Genomic DNA, 26945 nt, shown 5'->3' on the forward strand with positions numbered 1-26945 from the left:
ATAACTTTTATGGTGCTTACCAATTCTACAAATCGACCGTCCGTTTTTCCACTTTACAATGCTTTGATCTTCTACGATGGAAGCAACCTAGAACCAAATCAGGAAGATTTCCTGACAGGATAATGAAGGCAATGGGACGGCTTGCCTCCAGAAATTGTGGTGCTCCAACCCCGGAGATTTTTAAAAAGAGCTTGGTCAGCCACTTGTCCGGAATGGTTATAGTAGACTAGAGGGTTACCTGCCTGAGAAGGGGGTTGGACTAGAAGACCTTCTAAAGTCCCTTTCCAATACTGTTATTCAGTTATTGGAAAGATGTTCTAGGACAGGGGTAAGCAAAGATGGCTCTTCTATGACTTGTGGACTTCAACTCCCAGAATTCATGAGCCAATCCTGCTAGCTCAGGAATTCTGGGAGTTGAAGTCCACATGTCATAGAAGGGCCAACTTTGCCTACACCTGCTAGATGCCTCTAGCTTTGATAGTTTACCTCCCCCCCTCTCTTTCTCCTGGGGCTTCGTAGTCAGATATAGCAGGGGTCTCCAACCTTGGCAACTGTAAGATTCAAAACCTGGGAGGGGTTATTTTCATGAGGGAACAGATGCAGCCACAATGCATTCTTTCGAGTGGTTCAAGGCCATCCTATGCCCACCCACCTGGGCGGAAGCAGGAGGAGGACTGGCCATACTGGCACAATCTGAATGGGCAACGTGACAAGTTTGGGGGGGGGGGGGCAAGAGATGTGAACTTTCAACTGGGTGGGAAACTCAGGTTGGGTTTCCCGGTGTAGGTGCTAGGATGGCTGCGGCAATAAACTGGAACTTTGAGGAGTACTTTGACTTGGACTCTGATTTAGCTTGGGTGCTACATGGAACCTTGATACCTTGAGGTCTTCTGGTCCAACCCCTTGCACGACCAGGAGACCTTGTGGGTACCATTTCGGACAGGTGGTTGTCCAGTATCTTTTTGGGAGCCTCCGGAAATCTGGGAGTTGAAGTCCACAAGTCTTAAAAAGTTGCCAAGGTCGGAGACCCCTAAGATATAGAGCCCAAGTATGCAAAGAGGCTATCTTTCTATTTTAATTAGGTCACGCCTCTTTTTAAAGGAGTATTTGCCTTACTTTGAAATTGACATGCTTCTCGGTTTTCAGCCCGGGGCACTGTATTCCGTTTGGTTTAACGAGTGTGTGTGTGTGTGATTGTAATGAATCATTATTATAGGACAGTAGTAGCAGTAATAGCGGTGGTTTCCTATATTTGGGGACCGAGGCTGCAGATTGACGTTTGGGATGATGAGGTCACTTAAAACACAGAACCGTCGCCATCCTTAAGACGCCAAATGTATAGAGGGGGCGTTTCCGGGTCACCGACTATGATTGAAACCACAAATCCAACGCCCTTCGCTTTTATTTTACTTATTTATTTTGTCAAGCACGTTTTGGTAACATACGAAGAAACAACGCTGTTTATATGCATGATATTGGTACTAATAAGAGTGAAACTTAGGACAGGGACGGTAGGCACGCTGGTGCACTTATTATTACACACTTATATGATATACTTTTCATTTACTTGCTTACTTACTTAATTAATTAACTTAATTTCCTTTAATTAATTAATTTATATTAATTTACATTAATATACATATAAGTCCAATAAATGAATAAATACATAAATAAATACTTATATAATATAATATATAATAATTATATATATAATACTTATATAATATATGTGTATTCTTTAATATAATATATAATAATTATAAACAATACTTACATAATATACCTATATATTCTATAATATAATATATAATAATTATACACTGTTCAAAAAATAAAGGGAACACTTAAGCAACACAATATAACTCCAAGTAAATCAAACTTCTGTGAAATCAAACTGTCCACTTAGGAAGCAACATTGATTGGCAATTAATTTTACATGCTGTTGTGCACATTGAACTTCGTACAGAACAAAGTACTGTACTGTATTCCATGAGAATATTTTATTCATTCAGATCTAGGATGTGTTATTTGAGTGTTCCCTTTATTTTATTTTTTAGCAGTGTGTAATATGTATATTACATAACATACACATGCACTGACAGGCTGGGTAGACCTCTGGACTTGTGGCTCAACCACATCTGGAGGAAGCTGTCTATCCAGCGTTATATTTATTGGGTTCTTCTCCGCGTCCTCCTTAATCCTCCCGGTAATCGACACCCCTGCCGCCAGCCTAGTGTCTTCTTCGGTTCTTCCTGCACGCCTGTTGGAGGCCTTAGAAGACGGAGGACCACGAAGCGGAATGGGCAGCCCGCAAGGCGCGCTTGGCCTCGGCCTGGTCCATCAGGGCAACCGCGGCTGCCTCTTTTTTCAACAGGAATCCGGTCCTGTGAATCAGGCAAACGCTGACCCCGTGTTTCCTCGGAGGACATGCGCTTGTTGCCAAGATCTGAACAAGCTCTTGGCAGCAGTGGCTGAGAGGGGTTGGGGTTGGCAGAGCACTTCCTTGTGTCCCCCCAACCCCCAAAATCAGAACTCTTCAAACTTGGCAACTTTTGAAAGACTTGTGAAGATTTGAAGTCCACAAGTCTTCAAGCTGCCAAGTTTGGGGCGGGGGAGACCTCTGTCCCAAATCGTTTGCAAGCCCTCCCCTCACTCCCCATTTCAGTCTTGGGGGGGACGAAAAGCCCAAGGCGAGAAGGCAGGAGCAATCCTCCGCTCTCCCCGCCCCTTGCCTTTCTCCTGTGGGCAGGGGGGGGGTATCGGGTTCTCCTCTCTTCGGGCGCCTTCCCTCCAACTATAAATCCATCTCCCGGGCGGCTGGGTGTGGGAGAGGGAGAGAGGCGCGCGCGGAGCTGGGCGCACCGACTCGTGGGGCCCCCTTTCCACGGGTGGAGCTGCTGTCATGGGAAGCCCCGCCGAGGCGTCTCCGCTGATGACCTGTCCCCCTTGCCTTAACCCCGCAGGTTTCCTGCAAAGGAACAACAGCCTGGAAGACAAGGGCCGGCTGGTGAGCGCGCTCAAGGAACGGCAGAGCACCCGGAACCTGCTGGCTTGCGAGAACAGCGAGAAGGAAGCCCGCTTCCAGAAGGCCGAGACCGACTTCTCCAACCTTTACGCCCGAGGTAAAAGGGGGGGGGGGATCCGGATTCTCTCGCTATCTGCTGCTGCTCCATCCCGAGCTTCTCTTCCCTGACTCTACAAAACCCCAAACTGCCAAGGCTCTCTCTCCCTCCCTCCCTCCCGCCCTCTCTCTCTCTTTCTCTCTCTCTCTCTTTCTCTCTCTCTGTAACAGTTGGCTCAATGCCAAGTAGCTTTCCTGTCCTGGGACATCCCTTCTCTCGGCTGCTGGCATCTGGGGTCATTTCAGGGATGTCCACCAGACATGCTAGCCAAATGCTTCTCCTATTACGCAAAGCCAGAACGTTGGTGCAATTTGGGTCGTCCGTCTAGAGTGGGATCGTCCGAAGAAGCGTGAAAGGAAAGTTATTTAGGACAGGCAAAGGGAAGCGGATTGCTTGAATGGGCTTCAAAGAGCCGGGGTTGCCCAGTGGTTAGAGTGCAGCACTGCAGGCTACTTCAGCTAGCTGTAAATCAGCAGTTCAAATCTCCCCACCTGCTCAAGGTGGACTCAGCCTTCCATCCTTCCCAGGTGAGTAAAATGAGGACACGGATTGTTGGGGGCAATAGGCCGATTCTGTAAACCACTTAGAGAGGGCTGGAAAAGCACTATGTAGCAGGATATAAGTCTTAAATGCTGTTGCTAAATTGGAGCGTTATTCGAAGACTCCCAACAGATTGGTTGCTGCAGTTAGATGGAACCTTCCTTTCCAGGAGTAGTGTACCTGTGCCCAAGGAAGGTCTCTGCCAGCTTGTCCTAAGGGCCAAGCATGCAGCTCTGAACCTTTTTATTTTTTTATTTGCAAGTAGAGAATCAAAGGATGCCGGGCCTGATGTCCGAACCGAGCAACATTTTCATTTCATTTTGTTTTCAACCTTGTTTCAACCATTTTTGCCTTCTGATTCAACAGTGAGGCCTGGGAACAAATTGCACAGCTTTCCATCCTTTTATGGGCAAAAAGAAAAAAACACACACACAAAACCATGGAAACAGCCCCCGTCAGCCTCTGCTACAAGCTCAAGACAAAACAAAATTCCTCAAATTCCTTTCCACAAGCCCAGCTCTGCCAACGCAAGCCGTTCTATGGTCCCAGTGTGCTCACTTGTTCTTTTATGGGCTTCTAGCTATTCACTGTTATGAGTGGGGAGGAAATGGTCTGATTTATGGGTTCTCTCTCTTTTAATATTTTAATAAGTTTGGCAAGCAAACTCTTGCGCCATGTTTATTATTTATTTATTTATTTATGTTTATTTGTTTGTTTGTTTGTTTGTTTGTTTGTTTGTTTGTTTGTTTGTTTATTCGTTCGTTCGTTCGTTCGTTCGTTTGTTTGTTTGTTTGTTTATTTGTTTGTTTGTATGTTTAGTTTTAGGCTCCCTTAACCTGGAAGAGATACGCTAAGGCAGTGATAGCAAACCTTTTTTTCCCCTCAGGTGCCAAAAACATGTTTCAATGCTTGGGCTCATGATCCCTCCATTCCCCCATTTCTCCCCACTTCAGGTGAGCCCAGTAGACCCATTTTTCACTCTCCCCAGGCTCCATAGGTTTTCTTGGAAGAGGAGAGCTAAAATGGCTCGCTCTCTCTCTCCCCCCCCCCCCAGGCCCTCCGGAGGCCAAAAATGCCCTCCCAAAGCCTCAGTGCAAGCCAAAAATCTGCTGGCCAGTATTCACATGTGCACTGGAGCTGAGTTAGGGCAGATATAGTTCTGTGTGCTACAGGTGGCACACATGCCATAGGTTCGCCATCACTGCGCCAGCCAGGCGTCCCCAAACTTGGCAACTTTAAGACTTGTGGACTTCAACTCCCAGAATTCCCACAAGTCTTAAAGTTGCCAAGTTTGAAGACCTCTAGGGGCTAGGCTTTTGTGATGGGCCTCTACCTTCCCTCTCCCTGCTTCTCAGTTTACATTGCAGCTGCTAGGATCCAACAAGTAACAAGGTATTTATCACTCCCAGGTCCCCTTGATTTATGAGCTTCCCTGGTCAGGATGTCTTGTGCTGGGCTGGAGAGTCTATCCTGAGTTTTGAGCCAGCCATTCCTGTCTTCGCCGAAGTGCTAAATACCTCACTGGCACTATCATCAGCCAAAGAGCTTCCCCTAACTACCGTACCCAAATCTCACTTTTCATTGGCTTTCCTTAGCACAGGCATTTGGGACTGCAGCTCCCGAGGGTCTCTCGTTTCCCATCTTACCTGGAGCTGTGGTGAATCAGAGTCCAAAATAGAAACATAGAAGATTGACGGCAGAAAAAGACCTCATGGTCCATCTAGTCTGCCCTTATACCATTTCCTGTATTTTATCTTAGGGTAGATATATGTTCATCCCAGGCATGTTTAAATTCAGTTACTGTGGATTTACCAACCACGTCTGCTGTAAGTTTGTTCCAAGCATCTACTACTCTTATAATATTATAGCTTGGAAATCATCAGGTGGTTCGGTCCCTGAGTCAGTCAGTCGGGGGCATTTTGATGCTCCAGCCCTCTCCTATTCAAACCAATAGATTAGGGTCTTTTAAAAGAATTCTGTTCTATTCTATTCTATTCTATTCCAGTCCAGTCCACTCCAGTCTAGTCTAATTCAGTTGTAGATTTGTTTGCTTGTTTGTTTTTACAGAGCTTCTTATTTGAAGTCTATTTTGTTAAATCTGCTGTCACTTCCAATCTTTCGGAGACTAACTAGCATTGATCGTGGCTAATCCCTGAAGGCTGCCTACAGGCTACATTTTCTTTAAATTAAGGAAGGGATGTTGCCCTGGGCAATCTCTTTTTTCTCTGTCAAAATCTTGCATTCTTTCTGTGCCTCAGCTCTAGAGCAGTTGAAAGTTGCCCTAAGCCAGGGGTAGACAAAGTTGGCTCTTCTATGACATGTGGACTTCAATGTGAATCCACCTAAATGGGGAAATCCGTGCCATATCCGTTTTTTCTTAGAGGCAGCTGAGCTGAAATCTTTGGAGTGTGCTTCAGATGCAGATGGGGAAGGAAAAGGATTATCTGCTTCTCACTTTGCTAGGTGATATAATATACCCAGCAGGGATCAAATGTTGATGTATAACACATAAAGCCATGCAAACAGCCAGACCAGCTTCGACTGAAGTCCTGCTGAGGACAGTCACCCTACCTGGTGACAAAATGTTCAGAAACTAGACAGCAAGCTCAGAGAACAAACCACCACAGGGGGAGGGGAAAAAACCAACCCATTTTCCAAGCATGGACCTGAAGATGTCAAATGGGGACACCAACAGAGCAGTAAAGTTGATTAGGGGATATGAATGCAAATTGCAACTTTTGAGTTGAGCTTTCAAATAACAGGCAGGTAGTCCTCTGCGTATATGGCAGTTGGGACTGGAATTCCCAATGCTAAGCAGTGTGGTTCTAAAGCCATCCCAATTGCTGTCATTAAATAAATCTCACAGTTGTTAGAAGATGCAATTTCCTGCCGGCTTCTCACAACCACATAAAGAATGGTTGCTGGAATTGGGTATGTCTAGTCTGATGAAAAGAAGGACCAGGGGAGACATGATAGCAGTGTTCTAATATCTCAGGGGTTGCTACAAAGAAGAGGGAGTCAAGCTATTCTCCAAAGCACCTGAGGGTACTAGGAGCAATGTGTGGAAACTAAACGAGGAGAGAAGCAACTTAGAACTAAGGTGACATTTCCTGACCATAAGAACAATTAATCAGTGGAACAACTTGCCTCCAGATGTGGTGAATACTGCATCACTGGAAGTTTTCTAAGAAGAGATTGGACAACGATTTGTCTGAATGGTATAGGGCAGTGATGGCAAACCTATGGCTCCAGGAATCCAGAAGTAAATTGGATTGACATGCTGCTATTAGTTTGTTGTTCTCTCTTCCAAGCTGAGAGTTCAACCTTGATGATGGTAGACCATTAAGGAAATTGGCACCTTAACGGATACATCTGGAGGGGCACTGGATTGAGGAAATTGCTTTAAATGATCCATTGGGGCAGGGTGGATACTGATGAACAGGCACAAATGACTTTTACTAGGAAAAGCTTTGGGCTTGTATTGCTGAGCCTACATAAGTACAAAGTTATTCCTGTGTGGAGTCAACTGGATGGACTGTAACCATCGAATGGATTATGCAAAGAACAAATTACATCATATCTCAAGCTAATAAACCTCATTGATCACACGTATGAAATGGAAGAAGAAGAAATGCAAGTGATTTGGGTTGGAAAATGAGTTTGTTGGAACATAGTATATACCGTGATGGTGAACCTATGGCATGTGTGCCACAAGTGACACATGGAGCCATATTGATGGGCACACAAGCTAGCATGCACATGCTGATTTTCAGACCTTCTGGGCCCAGTAGGAGTTGGGAAACAGCCTGTTTTCAGCCTCCAGAGGGGGTTAGGAAAACCCATGTTATGCTCTCCCCAAGCTCCAGAGCCTTTCTAGGAACCTGGGGAGGGTAAAAACAGCCTTCCCCACCCTCCTTGGGAGACTCTCTGGGGGCCAGAAATGGCCTGTTTCCCAACTTGATGAAGACGTTGGCAAATGGGCCATTTCTGACCTCCTGGAGTGTGGAGAATAGAATTCTTTATTGGCCAAGTGTGTTTGGACACACAAGGAATTTGTCTTGGTGCAGATGCTCTCAGCGTACATAAAAGAAAAAGATACATTTGTCAAGACTCATGTGGTACAACACTTAATGATTGTCATAGGGGTCAAATAAGCAATAAAGAAACAATCAATATTAATAAAAATCTTAGGATACAAGCAACAAGTTACAGTCATACAGTCCTAAGTGGGAGGAAAAGGATGATAGGAATGATGAGAAAAACTAGTAGAAATAGAAGTGCAGATTTAGTAAAAAGTCTGACAGTGTTGAGGGAATTATTTGTTTAGTAGAGTGATGGCGTTTGGGAAAAACTGTTCTTGTGTCTAGTTGTCTTGGTGTGCAGTGCTCTGTAGCAATGTTTTGAGGGTAGGAGTTGAAACAGTTCATGTCCAGGATGCGAGGGGTCAGTAAATATTTTCCCTGCCCTCTTTTTGACTCGTGCAGTATACAGGTCCTCAATGGAAGGCAGGTTGGCAGCCATTGGTTTTTCTGCAGTTCTGATTAGAACATTTTTGCCCTTCCCAGGCTCCCAGAAAGGCTCAAAAGCCCGGGGAGACTGAAAAACAGACATACCATTCCGTGCTGGGAGGATGTGTGTGTTATGCATGCATGCAACACCCCCCCCGCATGGAATTATGGTATGGGCACACACACATGGAACCCCTCCCTTTTTGGCACACCAACCAAAAAAGGTTTGCCATCACTGGTACATAGTCAAAACTATATAGCTGTCAAAGAAATATCCAAGGTAAGAAAAATCTGATCTGCTCAAAATAGAAGTCTTCCTAATACAGAAAAGAGAAAACTAATGTTTATAATTAGTGATGGGTGAACCCAACAGTATTCGGGTTCGGCAAGTTCCGCCCCCGGAATCTTATTGTTTTTTATTTTGACGGATTTTTTATTTTTATTTATTTTTATTTTTACAAAAAAGGACGCCACAGCGGCACCACAAGCAAAGGGAGGTCCTTTCACACAAAAATACTTTTTTTTATTTTTACATGAAAAGACCTCCCTTTGCTTGCGGCGCCGCTGTGGCGTCCTTTTTCGTAAAAATATATATTTTTTTTACATGAAAAGACCTCCCCTTGAAGGAGCTGCAGAATCCCTCCCACGAAGAGATTCCGGGGGTGGAGCTTTGACGTCACGTATACCGGCAGGTTGCTAAGGATGCCAAGGTAATCACTTCCTGGATGGAATCCAGGAAGTGATCACCTTGGCGTCCTTAGCAACCTGCCGGTATAAGTGACATCAAAACTCTGCCCCCGGAATCTCTTGGTGGGAGCGATTCCCCAGCTCCTTTTGTGCCTCCCTCCCAGCCTCCCGACCGGCCGACAGCTCCCCGGTGTTTGCCTTTCTCCGCCGCCACCATCAGCCGGCTCCTCCTCCTCTTCTCAGTAGAGGACAGCCGGGCGGTGGCTTTCGTGGTGTTTGGCACAAACGCCGAACCGAAGCACAATTAAAAAAAAAAAATGGGTTTGGGTCCGGCATGCCAAACACCACAAAATTCGGTACAGACCCGAATTGTGTGGGTTCGGTTCGCCCAACGCTATTTATAAGATCAATACAGAGAATAAAAAAATTCTGTTTACATTTCTTATATATTAAGGCATTTCTGAGAAGTAAATTCATGTATATATTCTTTTTATTCAATTCATTTAATATTCTTTTTATTCAACCATATATAAATCCTCTCCCAAATTTTATAAAAGTCTGATTCTTCTTGATTCTTTAACCGCCTCGTCATCATGTCCCTCTCTGCACACTCTGTAATGTTCCTTACTACATCCTCTTCATTAGGGATGTCTTTTTCTTTCCATTTTTGTGCAAATACAATCCTGGCGGCAACCAAGATGTGAGTTATTAAATAGTAAGACTTCTATTTTGAGCGGGGCAATTGTAGCCCCTGTATATGTTCAATTTTTGTCTGTGTTGTTTGTCTTTTTATGAAAAATAAATAAAATATTTTTTTTAAAAAAAAATCTGATCTGGTACCTTTAAAACCAAATAGATTCAATGCAACCTAAGTTTCATGGGCCATTTTGCATCCAATGTTCCTACATTCCTAATGATAAGAGCCATTTGGTGGTAGAGCCCATTGCCTAACAAGGTCAAGGGCTGTTCTGCATTGGATGTGTTCGAGCAGAAGCCAGATAGCATCTGTCCAGGAAGTGTTCATTTGGATGCCTGCAGAGTGGAAAGAGAGCGAAACTCAATGACAGAAATTGTTCTTCCAACTCCAGGATTCTAGCCTGTCATTGGTTGAGCATAATGAAGAGAATAGTGAACCATGGAACCTTATTTCATGGGGAATAGCCTACTTGGTATTTTCCCACAGTAGGTTTTCGTTGTTATCATCTCTTGCCAAATTAGTCATTTTGCCAAAAGCATCAATTCGGCATTTGACTTCATGGAAGAAGGATAATTTGAGCCTTGCCATTCACTTGTCTTCTTGGTTAGCTCTGTGTCAAGACTGAACTGCTTTCCTTCTTTCAAACCTTATCACTACTCAACTTGCCAATGAACTGGGATGTGTGTGTGTGGGAGAGGACAATGGAGCGCTGGGATTTTGTGCATGGATTGTGAGAACCTGGGAACCATCAAGGTCACCACGGCAGGTGCTTGAGAACTGGGCTGGAGCTTGGACTGTTCCCATAGCAAAGGACATCTCATAATTGGCCAACGTGATCCTCCAGGAGGAGAAGAAACTATTGTTTAACTAAGCAAGTATTTGCGCGGGAAAACCAGAGCTGGTTTTGATTCTTCAGTACCAAAATGATGTATCCAATAAAGTTTTACTTTTGCTCCGGAGAGTGTTTAGTTATTTTGGATTCACTAGTTAGACCGTTGACACTATGGTATCTGTCAGTACTATGTACTGTATTGGTTGGGTTTTTAATATATGAGCTGACCAGCAATCTATGTTTGGGAGAAAATAGAATAGTGTTGCTTTAAGGGCTAGGCTGCAATAATGTTACTTTAACAGCTAGGCTGCAAATATAAGGGAGACAGATGTGTTTCGTTGCATTTGGGTTCTGTTGCCTTGTATTGCATTGTAATGTATTGTTGGTTGTTGGTGTATATATGCTGGTTACTATTGATGCTATATTGATGTGTGCTAAGATATACTATGTGCTAATACTGCTGTGTGCTAATAGGAGAGTAGATTAGATTTATTGGATTTATATGCCGCCCCTCTCCGTAGACTCGGGGCGGCTCACAACAATGGTAAAAAACAATACATAATAACAAATCTAATATTTAGCTATCTAAATTACAGTTTTAGGTTAAAAAATCCAAAAGAAACCCCAATATATAAAAAACAAGCACACAGTTGAATCATACACAGAAACTACATGGGCAAGGGGGAGATGTTTCAATTCCCCCATGCCTGACGGCAGAGGTGGGTTTTAAAGAGTTTTCGAAAGGCAAGGAGGGTGGGGGCAATCCTAATCTCTGGGGAGAGCTGGTTCCAGAGGGTCGGAGCCACCACAGAGAAGCCTCTTCCCCTGGGTCCCGCTAGACGACATAGTTTAGTCGACGGGACCCAGAGAAGGCCCACTCTGTGGGACCTAACTGGTCGCTATATTCTATTTTGCTGTGTGCTAGTAAGAGAATATTGCTTTATGCTAAATATTGTTCTACGTACTTGCTGTGTGCTAAATGGTATAGCTGTTTGCTAAACAAAGGTGTATGGAACTGCATGTAATATTAATGGTTACTATGTAATATGAATGGTATTGTATACATTGTGAATAATATTTACACTTTTAAAATATTGGTCTGTGTTATTGATTGAACAACCACCAGTGCCACATGTACTCTGTTTCAAATACAGTATTTCTTTCATTGGCTGTAAGCCCAGTGTGAATTGCTAACAGTATCTCAGGAGTCTTCTCTAATGCCAAAGTCCAAAAATACCAATATTCTTTCTATCTTGCCTCTTGAGAGGTCAACTTTCACTTCCAAACAGAGAGAAGAGTCTTTGAAATAGAGAGGTGCAGTGAGGGTCTCATCAGATATTCCTAAATTCTAGTAGTCAACACTTCGTGCCAAGATAGCCAATGATTGTAATCCAACAACATGTAAAAGGCCACACATTTCCCCTGGTGTGACTTAATGAAATGAAATTTAACAAATCCATATTTAGTGTTCAGAATAGGAATATTGGGTAATGAAAATTACAGTAATTTTGCTGGATTAATTTATGGGTGTGTAAGAGAGCCACTACTGAGCATTGATTGAATGTTAGATTGAAGCTATTCAGCTTCAAATTCTTATGTGATTAAAAAAAAATCCATTGCATGATTATAGACCATGCTGACAGTTTCACCTTAAATTGTTTTCCAAGCATTGCCAAGTTTGAAGACCTCTAACTTAAAGTGTATAGGAGGTGCTGGGAAACTGTTTTCCATCTGTAACTGGATTGTTTATTTATTGTTCCTTTGTTCAGATTTACTGCCAGCCAAGAATGGGGAGGAGCAAACAGTTCAGTTCCTTCTGGAAGTGGTGGAAATTCTCCTGACCTATGTGAAGAAGACCTTTGATAGGTCCACCAAGGTGCTGGATTTCCATCACCCGCATCAACTCCTGGAAGGCATGGAAGGCTTCAACCTTGAACTCTCCGACAATCCAGAATCACTTGAACAGATTCTAGTGGACTGCAGAGACACTCTGAAATATGGAGTAAGGACAGGTGAGAGAATGTGTTGGGCTATTCACAAAGGAAAGAGTTTTTAGACCAGCATTTCTCAACGGTGAGAGCTTGAAGATGATGTGTGGACTTCAACTCCCAGAATTCTCTAGCCAGCAATGAATTCTGGAAGTTGAGGTCCATACATCTGCAAACTAAGAAGGGTGAGAAACACCGGATTAAATTGTTGAAAGTTTTTGTTATCTGTCTGAATGTGAAAGTAACTGATGCAAAAGCTTTATTACAGCCAAGAAGGGAGAGACTACTAATTTATTACATGCTGTAAAAGAAGTATAAATACTCTATAACTTTGTGCTGAAGAATCTGATATGAGAGCATATAGCATAGCATAGCATAGCATAGCATAGCATAGCATAGCATAGAATTCTTTATTGGCCAAGTGTGATTAGACACACAAGGAATTTGTCTTGGTGCATATGCTCTCAGTGTACATAAAAGAAAAGATACATTTGTCAAGAATCATGAGGTACAACACTTAATGATTGTCACAAAAAAAAACGTGGAGTATTTTTTTCATTAATATTTTTTGAAAATCCGTGGTATAGCCTTTCCGCGAAAGTCGGGCCCGCAAAAGACAAGGGACCACTGTAATAGTAATGCAGTCTTAGTGAATAGTTTGACAATGGTGAGGGAATTATTTGTTTAGCAGAGTGATGGCATTTGGGAAAAAACTGTTCTTATGTCTAGTTGTTCTGGTGTGAAGTGCTCTACGGCGTCATTTTGAGGGTAGGAGTTGAAGCAATTTATGTCCAGGATGTGAGGGATCTGTAAGTATTTTCATGGCCCTCTTTTTGACTCGTGAAGTATACAGGTCCTCAATGGAAGGCAGGTTGGCAGTAATTGTTTTTTTCTGCAGCTCTGATTATCCTCTGAAGTCTGTGTCGGTCTTGTTGGGTTGCAGAACCAAACCAGGCAGTTGACAGACTCAGCCATTCCTATGGGAGCATACAGCACAGCATCCAAACAAGGGTTCTTCACAGATGCAGCCACACTACTCAATGGGAAAACAGATTTCCTAGTGCCAACATTGGCATATTTTGCCACTATATTATTTTTATTACATTAGATTCAGAATATTCCATTAGTAACCTTTTTTTTGGTTGGTCTCTTAAATCTGTCAAGCTTGACCACTCAGCCTGATAGTATATAAGGGAGAAGAATGATCAGAAATGTATTTCCTCTGATCTTGGCTCAAAGAATCGTCTTTCTATCCTTCCAGTTTTCAAAAAGTAACAGCCAAAAGATTACCTTGAATAGATTTATTTATGTATAATTCCCTGAATTCTTTAGTAGCAAAGGTCAATACTATTTGGTGTTCTTTGTGAAAAATAAAAAATATGTCCTGTAAGTTAATGGGATAGCATATCAGTATTATTATTTTGGCCCTATGGTTAATCTTTCAATAAATTTTCCAGCTGCATAGACATAAGTCACATATCAACCAATACAATCCATCTCTTATTTAAACAGAGTTTATTGAATAAACCATGATTGGTTAAGGTTACCCTACAGAGTGAGCCAGATCCAAAGAAATCACAATATGGCTTAGATTTAGCATAATGGTAGGAAAATCATTGCTAAATTAAATATAATTTTCTCATCTTTGGTAATGATCCAGTTGGTTGTTCATATTCCATGCTGTTAAGTACAGTACAACATTTTATTTTATGACGATGAATTGTTCTTGTTTGTCCACCAGTGATCTGATTTTGAAAGTAGGCACCTAATTTCTGTTTGAGAATGGGTGTAATTAAAATATAGAGTGAAGGTGGAAAGGACGTTGCACAAAGAATAGGAGACAATTATGTGTCTCTACAGTCATATTTGACTTGTGGAAGTTGGCCGTTAGAAAGACCCCGTCTGGAAATATTGTAAAGATATACCTTTTGGAGTTTTAAAAATATAGTGCAACAAATCCATTTGGCCAATTGTAAGGCAAAATGTGTTTATAAGAACCTGGCTGTAAATAAGAACTAAGTGGTATAAATAAGGCTCTGTTTAATTGTAAATCATATGGCTTTGAGATTACAATTGGACCTCTTATTTAAGACCTATATGAAAAAGCATCAGTAGGGAATTTATTTTAAATCCAACTTCCTTCTTCTTATTGAAAAATTTGACTTATCTCTCCAGGCAGTTACTCTGCCATGCATATATTCTGTACTGTCATCAAAGATGATATTCAGCCAGTTCGGACAAACTGATAGTAGCGCATGATCTATAGGCCCACACACATCCTGCCCCGATGCTATGCCATCCTATTTAGCCACATTTTCAAGCCACACACATGTGTGCAAATTGCACGCATGAGCAAAGAACGTAAGGGAAAGGCCACACATATACACAGAAGGCACATGCATGACTGAAGTGAGCCAGCATACACACACACTCACATTTTTGATGCTGGGTGAACTGATAAAGAAATTATGTAAATCCCAAATCTGATCCACACATATGCCAAGATTCCTTGTTTATTGCTATCATTAGGGAGACTGCTGGATGCCTCACATGTCCTAGTGGCCGGTCAGATCCCACAGAGTTGGTTTTCTCGGGGTTCCGTCAGCCAAGCAGTGACGATTGGTGGGACCGTGGGGAAGGGCCTTCTCTGTGGTGGCTCCAGTACTCTGGAATCAACTCCCCCAGAGATTTGCACTGCCCCCTTTAAAAACAGAGCTTTGTCAGCAGGCCTGGGAACATTGAGTGATAACCCTCTGCTCCAGCCAGTAGTAGGCCAGGAGTTTTGGATGAATGATGGACAATTTTTTAATATATATATTTGGAGTTTTAAATTCTGTATCTTTATTTCTGTAGGCTGCCCTGAGTCTGTTAAGAAGAAGGGTGTCCTATAAATTTAAGTAATAATAAATAATAAACTCTTTTGTCACTCATATTTTGCATTTTACAACACTGGCTAGAGACAACTTATAAGGGCACACCTGAAAAATCCTAATTGCTTTTACCTGATGAAATGCGAGCTGCCTGTGTCCCAAGGGAACAATATCATTAAGTAAATGAGGGCATAAATGAATTTGTACTTTTTTGTCTTTATGTTCCACAGACATTTCATACAAAAAAGAGGGGTGGGGATGGAAGAAAGGGATTCAGTCATTAATACTTCCAGCCTTACCAATAACTCATCACACCGCTGGGAAATCTCTGCTCTCAGTCATTTTTGAATGACTTCTTTAATAAATTAGACTATTTGCAGAACAATTCTGTTTCCAAGGTGAAATGATTACTTGAAATGCTTTTATTCCCCACTGTAAGGAGAACCAAAAAAATCAACTACAGCGGTACCTCTACTTACAAACTTAATTCGTTCCATGACCAGGTTCTTAAGTTGAAAAGTTTGTAAGAAGAAGCAATTTTCCCCATAGGAATCAATGTAAAAGCAAATAACGTGTGCGATTGAGGAAACCACAGGGAGGGGGAAGGCCCTATTTCCTCCCAGGAAATTCCTAGAGAGGCCCCACAGAGGTTTCCCCCTGCCTTTTCTGGCCCTATTTCCTCCCAGGAGATTCCTAGAGAGGCCCCACAGAGGCGTCCCCTGCCTTTTCCGGCTGTTTCTTCCTAGGAGATTCCTAGAGAGGCCCCACGGAGACTTTTTCCTGCCTTTTCTGGCCCCGTTTCCTCTCAGGAGATTCCTAGAGAGGCCCCATGGAGGCTTCCCCCCACCTTTTCCGGCCCTGTTTCCTCACAGGAGATTCCTAGAGAGGCCCCACGGAGGCTTCTCCCTGCCTTTTCCGGTTACAGTTTCGAAACCTCAGGTTTGCAAGTGGAAAATGGTTCTTGTGAAGAGGCAAAAAAATCTTGAACACCCGGTTCTTATCTAGAAAAGTTTGTTAGTAGAGGTGTTCTTAGGTAGAGATACCACTGTACTAACAAGCTCCGGAGTGGAACTTATTTTCACAAAGAATAGCAGTAAGAGGAAGGACACCTCCTCCCCCCTCCCATATGAAAGAATTACAGTGGTGAGGCAGGGTTATTGAATATTATTTCAGTAAAATAGGAATCCAATGGGGAGCTAGAAGTTCTTGGCAGGTCCAATTATCAATAAACAAGTGGAGGAGAGGCAGAAAAATCTTTCCAGCTGGCAGTGCCTATTTAAGCCACTGTTCCTTCCCAGTGTTAAGCTCATCCTTTGTGGATTTAAACATGATCGCCCACAAGATCATATGCTGCAATGTCCTGCCTATCAAAGACTACTTCAGCTTCAACCACAACAACACAAGAGCACACAACGAATTCAAGCTTAATATTAACCGCTTCAAACTTGACTATAAAAAATACAACTTTAGTAATCAAGTTGTTGAAGCGTGGAACTCATTACTGGACTCTGTAGTATCATCCCCTAACCCCCAACATTTTACCCTTAGACTATCCACGGTTGACCTCTCTAGATTCCTAAGAGGTCAGTAAGGGGCGTACATAAGCGCACTAGAGTGCCTTCCGTCCCCTGTCCTATTGTCTTTCCTATATCTCCTATATCTTTTCTACTACAGTATATCTATATAAGCTTCATTGTATATTATTGTGTATTGGACAAAATAAATAAATAAATAAAATAAATAAATTAGATTTGACACACATTTGCTCCACTTAACAAACACTCCCTTCCTCTAGATCAGGAGTAGGCAAAGTTGGCTCTTCTATGACATGTGGACTTCAATTCCCAGAATTCCTGAGCTAGCATGATTGGCTCAGGAATTCTGGGAGTTGAAGTCCAGAAGTCATAGAAGAGCCAACTTTGCCTCACCCTGCTCTGGATAGCTATGCAGGAAAAATCTTAATGAAGGTTACCACCTGTATCAGTTTCCTACTGGTACAGATGAGGATGTTGCACTGGTAATAAAATTGGAACTATGCACACAGCTTTGAGTCTCCGGCATGTGTGTGCACATGTCTGAAGTGAGATTTTGCTTTTGCACATGTGCAGGAAACAAAATCTCATGAGAGCACACACGAAAGCAAAATCTCTCATACATGTGCGTCCCCTCACTTCCTGCACATGCAGAAAAGCAAAATCCTGCTTGGATATGTGCACACGAATGCCAGAAAAGCAAAGCTGCAGCCGCAGCGCACCGAGGGCACCAGGAGCGGCAACCTTCGCCTAGTTACCACGTGCTAAAGTCAAACCGCAGAGAAAGATGATCACCACTTGTGTCCTCCTTCTAAGCCTCCCGGAAGCATCTTTGTCCACTCAAGAAAAGAGCAGGTGAAATGGATCATTTCATTTGTCAAGAATCATGTGGTACAACACTTAATGATTCTCATATGGGTCAAATAAGCAATGAAGAAACAATCAATATTAATAAAAATCTTAGGATACAAGCAACAAGTTACAGTCATACAGTCCTAAGTGGGAGGAAAAGGATGATAGGAATGATGAGAAAAACTAGTAGAAATAGGAGTGCAGATTTAGTAAAAAGTCTGACAGTGTTGAGGGAATTATTTGTTTAGTACAGTGATGGCGTTCGGGAAAAAACTGTTCTTGTGTCTAGTTGTCTTGGTGTGCAGTGCTCTATAGCGACGTTTTAACGGTAGGAGTTGAAATAGTTTGTGTCCAGGATGCGAGGGGTCAGTAAATATTTTCCCCGCCCTCTTTTTGACTCGTGCAGTATACAGGTCCTCAATGGAAGGCAGGTTTATAGCAATTGTTTTTTCCTGCAGTTCTGATTATCCTCTGAAGTCTGTGTCGGTCCTGTTGGGTTGCAGTACCAAACCAGACAGTTATAGAGGTGCAGATGACAGACTCAATGATTCCTCTGTAGAACTGTATCAGCAGCTCCTTGGGCAGTTTGAGCTTCCTGAGCTGGCGCAGAAAGAACATTATTTGTTGTGCTTTTTTGATGATGTTTTTGATGTTAGGTGACCATTTTAGGTCTTGACATATGATAGATCCTAGGAATTTGAAGGTCTCTACTGTTGATACTGTGTTGTTGTTGTTATTATTATTATTATTATTATTATTATTATTATTATTATTATTTAGATTTGTATGCCACCCCTCTCCGCAGACTCGGGGCGGCTCACAACAAGGCATAAACAAATCGTAACAAATCCAAATAAATTTAAATATTTAAAAAAGTTTAAAAAGAACCCCAATATACTAACAAGCACACACACAAACATACCATACATAAATTGTACATGCCCGGGGGAGATGTTTCAGTTCCCCCATGCCTGACGGCAAAGGTGGGTTTTAAGGTGGGTGTTGTCTAGTATTGTGAGAGGTGGAAGGGTGGAAGGGTTTCTCCTAAAGTCTACCACCATTTCTACGGTTTTGAGTGTGTTCAGTTCTAGATTGTTCTGGTCACACCTCAAAGATAGTTGTTCAACTTCCCATCTGTACGCGGATTCATCATTGTCTCGAATGAGTCCGATCACTGCTGTATCGTCTGCAAACTTCAGTAGTTTAAGATTGCATTTGAGATGCAATCATTAGTGTACAGAGAGAAGAGAAGTGGTGAGTATGCACAGCCTTGGGGGGCATTTAAGGGTTACATTTATTTTTTCGAGTAGTGTTTTTTAACCTCCTTAGAAAAGCCATGGTATTTCCTCCCATCCCACCCCCAAAAATGCTGATTGCTACGTGAGAGCCTTCTTTATATGCATGGAGTTATCTACGGCAGTGGGACTTCTCTGTTCCTTCCATAAGCAAGGAGATTCCTAGTGGCATAATGGGGAAACCAGTGAAGGGCTACCAAATATTTTACTACCACTCTGTGGGCGTGGCTTATGCAGGACACCATGCATTTTCTTTCAGCATCTTTCAGTGCAAATTGGGTGCTCTGGGGTGGAGCTCCATTTTCGCTACCCCACTGCATTCCCACCCACCCACCCCAGTCAGGGCAGCAGCCCACCCCTGGGGGAAACCCAGAGTGTTTTTCCTTTGTGCAAGAGAAAAGCCTTCTCGTGTTTCGGTTGGTTTACTCTCTAATTTGCATTGGACCGACAATATTGCTTTTCAATCGCAGAGAGTAGTAAATTGGCCATCTAATCTAATGAGACCAGGGACGTTCTGTGGTGGTTTGATGAAAGTAGGAGGTCGCCCTGATTTTCAAGGGAAACGTCCAGAATATAAAATATGAAGATCGAGGGGGGGGGGTGTCTCCTAGGAAAAAGCAGTGGACATTTTTCACAGTGGTTCTAATATTTTAAAGCAGGGGTGTTAAATTCGATTTCATTGAGGGCTGCATCAGGGTTGTCTATAAGTGTATTTTGGGGTGGGTGGATGGACATGGCCAGCCCAATGCCTCTCCTGTCAGAGCATATGTAGTGGCCTCTGCCAGTGAAAATGGGCTACTGAGCTCCGTTTTCGGTTGCCATGGCCTTCTGCAACCCTCTGCCAGTAAAAACGGAGCTTGGGAATCTGTTTTTGCTGACAGAAGTACTGTGGGTGACCCCACGGAGCAGATCTACGTATCCGAGAGTCAGATCTGGCCCATGAGTCTTGAGTTTAATACCCTTTTTTTAAAAGGGGCCCTGATTTTGATAACACTTAAGATTACTCCTTATTAGCAAGATTCTTAAATTTGCAAATCTTCCTTCTGCCTAAAGAATGCATTAGCCCAGGTCCCAGTTTGGACCCTACTGGAGTGTCAGTGCTAACTACGTAATTACTACTGCTAAGATATTGGTAGGAATGGGACAGTCCAACTGAGATGAATTGAATTCTCAACTGTGCAGGTTTTTGGCTTTGGAACAGATCTTCTGATGAGATGTTCCTGTGTAAACCCACAACCGGAAGGTGGCAAGATTGTAATGTACAATTTTACTTCAAAAGGTTGCCTTTAAAAACCCTGTTCATGTGCAGCCTGGTGGAGAAAGCAAACATCCTTCTTGTGCCTGTTGAAAAAGGCAGCAGAGTTCTTGCCTACGGCTTTGAATTGTTGTCAGAAAAAATCAGTATCTGGAAGGCACCACAAATGCAAATATAACCTTTGGAATGGAGATCACTTTTCATCATTCTCCATGTTTGGTCATATGTACTACTGCAGCAAGACACGGCGGTAGGAATTTGGCATGGTTAATGTGAACATGAGATGTCATAAGAGAGGAGTGTTTATTTTTTTCTTCTAAAGCATGTCCTGATGCTGTACTCACATTTCATACTATGGATGGTAGCTAAAAAGAATGTAGGATATAACTATATCAGTATATGCCACTCCTAGCACTGTTACTGCTTTGGGATGTAGGAATTAACAGATGAATAAATAAACAGAAGGAAGGGAGGGAGGGAGGGAGGGAAGGAGGGAGGGAGGGAGGAAGGAAGGAAGGAAGGAAGGAAGGAAGGCAGGAAGGAAGGAAGGAAAGAAGGCAGGCAGGCAGGAAGGAAGTAGGGAGGGAAGGAAGGAAGGAAAAAGGAAGGAAGGAAGGAAAAAGGAAAAAGGGAGGAAGGAAGGAAGGGAGGAAGGAAGGAAGGAAAGATGGAAGGAAGGAAAGAAGGAAGGAAGACAGGCAGGAAAGAAGGAAGGAAGGAAAAAAGGAAGGAAGGAAAAAGGAAGGAAGGAAAGAAAGAAGGAAGGAAAAAGGAAGGAAGGAAAAAAGAAGGAAGGAAGGAAAGAAGGAAGGAGGAAGGATGGAAGGAAGGAAGGAAAAAGGAAGGAAAGAAGGAAAGAAGGAAGGAAAAAGGAAAAAGGAAGGAAGGAAGGAAAGAAGGAAGGAAGGAAGGAAGGAAAGACGGAAGGAAGGAAGGAAGGAAGGAAGGAAGGAAGGAAGGAAGGAAGGAAGGAAGGAAGGAAATTTTCTTTCCCATGTCCTAATAAGGGCAGTTCTTGGCATCTACAAATGACAAAGAGGAAGACTAGCGTTAGCTGCAGGCAAGAGAAATCTAAATTAGGCTATGCCTTTAATGGGTGAATAGCTATCAAAGTAATCACTGAAACATTTTTTTCCCAAGAGACAATTGGACTTTCTTGTAAATCACTGAAACAATTGTGTAGGTGGGACCAGAATTTCCAAGCAAGGCTGTTATTAAATGAGTCGCATCTCATTTTACAAGTTTTGCCACGATGAAACGAATCACTGCATTTGTTAAGTGAGTCACACACATTGTTAAGTGAACCCAGCTTCCTCCATTGACTCTGTTGTTGAAGCCATATGGGAAGATGCAGGTTAGCGGGGCCACGGGGGAGGGCCTCCTCGGTGGCTGCCCCGCCTCTATGGAACCAACTACCGCCCGATGTCCGTACAGCTCCCACCCTGCTGGCCTTTCGTAAGGCGCCAAAGACCTGGCTTTGCCGGCAGGCCTGGGGGTCATAAATTTACATTTTTGATGGCCAACTGTAGGAATGTTGTGCATGCATATGAGTGTGACTGTCCTTTTTATAATAACTTTTTTAATGGGGTTTTAGTTATAGATAATGTTTTAGTCTTAGATAATGTTCGACTTCTTTCTATCATTTGGTATCTATTTATATTGTATTTATGTTGTTGTTGTAAGCCGCCCTGAGTCCTTCGGAATTGGACAGCATAGAAGACAAAGAAACAAAGACACACACAAACACACAAACACACAAACACACAAACACACAAACAAACAAACAAACAAATAAGATCACAAATGACAATCTCATGGCCCTGGGACACCACAACTGTAGTAAATACAGGTCAATTTTCATCCTGTGGCCATAGGGATCCTACAAGGGTTGTTAGGTGCAAGGATTAATGGTAAGTCACTTTTCCCAGGGCTGTTGTATATTTGAACGGATGCTAAGCAAATGGTTGTAAGTTGAGAACTACTATATTTTTTTTCCTATTCATAAAATTAAGAAGGAATACCTTCAGAATTCACAGATGTGTCAAACACGGGGCCCATAGGCTGCATCTGGCCTGCAATAGGCCCAGAGTTGTCCCATGGGGCCATCCTGGAGATGGCGAGGGACCTTGGCCCACCCTGGCCACACCCACACAGTTGGCCATGACAACCAGGCCACACCTACCCCACTCCCTCCCAAGGGCAAACAAACAAAATGATATAGCCCACAATAGGATCGAGTTTGACACGCTTGTTCTACAACATTGCTGGTAAATAGATAGAATTGGTTGTCCCTTCTTCTCCTCTATTTTGTCTCTAATGGATATAAATATGGATGAACCGATAGGTACGATATGCAACTGTCTTTTTCCCCCCTTCTAGGTCACCCTCGCTTTTTCAACCAGCTTTCTACGGGGCTCGATATCATTGGCTTGGCTGGGGAATGGCTGACCTCTACAGCTAATACAAACATGTAAGCATAGCTTTCCTTTTCTTTGGTAACCAGAAATCAGATTCTGTTAGAATATTCATGACTGGGAGAGCCAGTGGTGACAAGGTCAGCCAATGAATATGCATAGCAACTAAGTCAGCCAATGGGAACTAAACACTTCTGGGCAAAGAATCGAAATTGAAACTTAAGCTTAAGGCTGGGCGTGGCTCCAGGTCCTCTCTGCTCTAGTGTCCACTCTGTGCTCTCTCACTCTGAACTCTGCTGAAATGAAACTAACTCTCCTGCTTATGCTTACCTGTAACTGATTGAAGAAGAATTCAACTTGTGGTATTGTAAACAAATCTATCTTTTTATCCTATCTATCTATCTATCTATCTATCTATCTATCTATCTACCTACCTACCTACCTACCTACCTACCTACCTATATATCTTATTATTATTTTTATTATGTTTATTAAGACGTTCTTGAATCCAGCTGAATCAGTCATCTGTGTGTGCTTCTGGTTTTGATTTTGCAACAAACTTTAATAGATTCAAATCCAAGAGAATCATGGGCAAGGTTGGATTGTATGTCTGCACTTCAGGAAAGCCCTAGCTGAGGGACAATTCCTGAGCCCCATTGCCATTCAATGTAGCATTTGAAACTTTTTAAAGAAACAGTAAACCTTCAGACTTATGCCGATGTGAATTTTACAAAACATAAAAGCTGTCGACTTCACCCCCACTCCTAAGATGTCTTTAAGGGGCGTGCATAAGTGAACCTGAGTGCCTACCGTCCCTGTCCTAATGTTCCCATTTATTCGTATCCATTTCATGTATTCATAATTATTTTTATACTAAGGTATCGTCTAGTACAGTGTTTCCCAACCTTGGCAACTTGAAGATCTCTGGACTTCAACTCCCAGAATTCCCCAGCCAGAATTTGCTGGCTGGGGAACTCTGGGAGTTGAAGTCCAAATATCTTCAAGTTGCCAAAGTTGGGAAACACTGGTCTAGTACATGCCTGAGAAATAAATAAATAGATAAAATAAAGAAGGTGGGGGAGAAGTGGTTTCCTTAGCTCTCTTCACTTGCTTTCACCTGTGTCCTTTCGCTCTTCTCTGAGTGGCAGAAAGATAACGAAGTATGCTTAGGTGAATTAATTACAAGTTATCCCAAAGGTGCTTTTTCAAGAGGCCTTCTGGGGTTTATTTTATTTTATTTTTTTCTTCAAAATAAAAAACAGAAAGTCCAGTTGTCATTTAAAAAATCAGCCTGGATGACTGAGAATCTCCATAGACATTTACTAGTTAAGGGTTAATGTACAATTGTAGTTAGGAAATACTGGAAACATTAAGACAGCTCAGGGGTTATGCTGTCCTATGGTGTTTACGGGGAGGTTTATGGGTCCGCACGTGAGAGGAAAAGAGAAACAGCCAAAGCAGCCATCAAAAAAGCAGAGGTCGGCCATTTTTCCCCCCACAAAAGGTTGAATCCTGCCCCTTCTCAGTCTCATTAGACACAGATGGCAGATTTGATGCCAAGGAGTACAGCAGCCATTGACCTTGAAAGCAGGTTAATTAAAACCAAGCTTTCAAGATTTGGTTCAACTTGTCTGCGTTACAAACGGGTAAATAGGAACAGGAATCAAACTTCATTTATTTATCTATCTATCTATCTATCTATCTATCTATCTATTTATTTAATGATTGATTAATTGATTGATTTTGTCCAATACACAATGAGAGTTTTACTGGGTATACACATAGTAAAATACATGATGAAGGTTATAGAGGAGATACTCATAGTAAAATATATCTAAGAAAGAATGGAAAAGAAGATACAGGTATGGGAATAAAACATATCAAGGAAAGAATAGAAGAAGAGATACAGTATAGGAATAGAAGAAAGGTATAGGAGATATAGGAGAGCAATAGGACAGGGGACGGAAGGCACTCTAGTGTACTTGTACTCGCCCCTTACTGACCTCTTAGGAAACTGGATAGGTCAACCATGGATAATCTAAGGGTAAAGTGTTGGGGGTTTGGGGATGACACTATAATGAGTTCCACGCTTCGACAACTCGGTTACTGAAGTCACTGGTGGAAGGCACTTGTTAGTTTTACATTTCTCACAAATGTTGTTGTTATTAATGCATTTATTAATATTAAAGTCCAGATAGGGGATATGAAATGCCTGGTAACCATTGAAATTGGCCTTTTGATTTAAAAGCTCCTCCCCTGTTCTCTGTGAACACGATATGGAAAAATAGGAGATGAGAACTCTGCACTGATTTGCGAGATCTTTATAACAAATGACAGGGCTGCATTCATCCCATTCAAAAGTGAATTTAGATTCTTGTTCTATGTGTTTTGTCTCTGTGTGTCGTTGCATGCTATGATGGCTATCTTCATAAGTAGTTGAAAATGCCTTGGGACAGAAAAGCTGTGTATTTTAAGATGGAGGCATTTCACTTGCATACTGAAAAGGAAATGTCTAATTATCCACTAAGCCCAGGTTATCTTGGTGAGTTGCCATCTATGTTCTTCTCTTGAATTCTGCAAGATATTTGACCTGACAAAGCTTCCTCTTTTGCTTTAGGCTGTATATGATATCTTGTGCCTTTGGTTTTTCCATTCAGTGCTACTATTCAAGGCAGCAAAGGGACCTATTTTTAATTAAACTGATTTATGCTCCACAGCATGCTAAAAAAAATTATTAAAGTACCCAGTCCAGACAATTAAAATTTATATTCCATGGAATTCAGTGAGACAATGGAATAGTTTTTATCATTATTCTCCAGTGAAATATATGTCTAATTATTTATTAGATTTATTACCTATTTTTCATTCAGGAGCTCAAGGCGGTATACATAACACTCCTTATTTTCCCCCACAACAACAATCCAATCCTGTACGACAGCGTTTCCCAAACTTTTGACATATGTGTACCCCTTCTATAATTTTCATAATGCTTAGTACCCCTTGTCAAAAAAAGGATGTATTTTAATAACAATCAAAATATTTTTATTTTTATTTTATATACACAAAGTAATAATAAACAAAAATAAAATTATTCATAATAAAATATAAATAAAAGTTATATTTCCTGGTTGTTAATTTTAATCTGAGATGCGGTTCCACGTCCAATAGTCTGTTCCTTTTTTTGGACTTAAATGTCTACAAATGCTGAAAAAGCAACTTCACATAAATATGAAGTTGAAAAAGGCAAGATGAGAGCCGGAGTGGCACAGCAGGTAGAGTGCTGTACTGCAGGCCACTGAAGCTGACTGTAAATCTGTAGGTCAGCGGTTCAAATCTCATCACCGGCTCAAGGTTGACTCAGCCTTCCATCCTTCCGAGGTGGGTAAAATGAGGACCCGGATTGTGGGGTCAATATACTGGCTCTGTTACAAAGTGCTATTGCTAACATGTTGTAAGCCGCCCTGAGTCTACGGAGAAGGGCGGCATAAAAAATCAAATAAATAAATAAACAAATAAATAAGATGTATTTCAGCATTTTTTTCTGAACGTGTATCCCCACCAAACTCTTCCTGTACCCCTGTGGGTATGCGTACCACACTTTGGGAAACACTGCTGTACGGTATGGCACTCTGAGAGAGAGTAGTAACAGGACCAAAGGAAGGGCTCTCAGCAAGCTTCTATGGTTGAGGGTGGACTAGAATTTGAGCATCCTTACCTCAATCCAACAATTTAGAGCTTCATTATAGATTTCTGTGTTAAGGCTCCTCCACATGACCAAGTTAAAGGTTATTTTCCCACCACTGACCTACCAGAAAACTGAATTAACATGACATTTCTTGCTTTTATTGCCAATTCCTACTCGGCCAAAGCTATTCTGTCAGCAAATGGTACCATTCTTCTTTACTTCAAACAGACACATGGAGGAAAGGAATTTTTCGCCTACTAAAAATTGCTCCAGGGTGTGTAAAAATGGCCCAGTTGAGCAGCTGACAGACATTTGGTGGGATTTGCAGTAAAGAATCAAGGCCATTTCTGCTGCATCACCCAACCCACTTTCTGTCACTGCTCCTGTGGTGATGGTGATGATGATGATGATGATGATGATGATAATGATAATGATAATGATAATGATAATAGTAATAATAATAATAGTAATAATAATAATAATTTATTAGATTTGTATGCCGCCCCTCTCCGAGGACTCGGAGCGGCTCACAACAGACAATACAAAATAGAAATCCAACATTAAAAAACAATATTTAAAACCCTTATTAAGAAACAATCATACAATCCAAACAAATCAAACATAAAGCGGAACAGCCAAGGGGTATATCAATTTCCCCATGCCTGGCA

At 42.1% G+C, this 26945-nt stretch overlaps 1 protein-coding gene across 3 annotated transcripts in view; it reads left to right on the forward strand.

Annotated features, from left to right (window-relative positions):
- The first annotated feature begins 2831 nt into the window (after positions 1-2831).
- Positions 2832-26945, forward strand: part of GAD1 (glutamate decarboxylase 1) — a 55015-nt gene continuing 30901 nt past the window's right edge. For 2 of the 3 annotated variants that reach the window (XM_070737309.1, XM_070737298.1), the window contains exons 1-3: positions 2857-3122; positions 12156-12398; positions 22558-22648. In XM_070737309.1, coding sequence (XP_070593410.1) covers positions 2903-3122; positions 12156-12398; positions 22558-22648 — 554 coding nt within the window. In that variant the 5' untranslated portion in view covers positions 2857-2902. Of the gene's footprint in view, positions 3123-12155; positions 12399-22557; positions 22649-26945 lie in introns of all 3 variants that reach the window. The other variant, XM_070737318.1, reaches the window with a different exon arrangement.

The sequence above is a fragment of the Erythrolamprus reginae genome, chromosome 1 (genome assembly GCF_031021105.1).
Source record: "Erythrolamprus reginae isolate rEryReg1 chromosome 1, rEryReg1.hap1, whole genome shotgun sequence".
In the NCBI taxonomy this organism is placed as follows: Eukaryota; Metazoa; Chordata; class Lepidosauria; order Squamata; family Dipsadidae; genus Erythrolamprus; species Erythrolamprus reginae.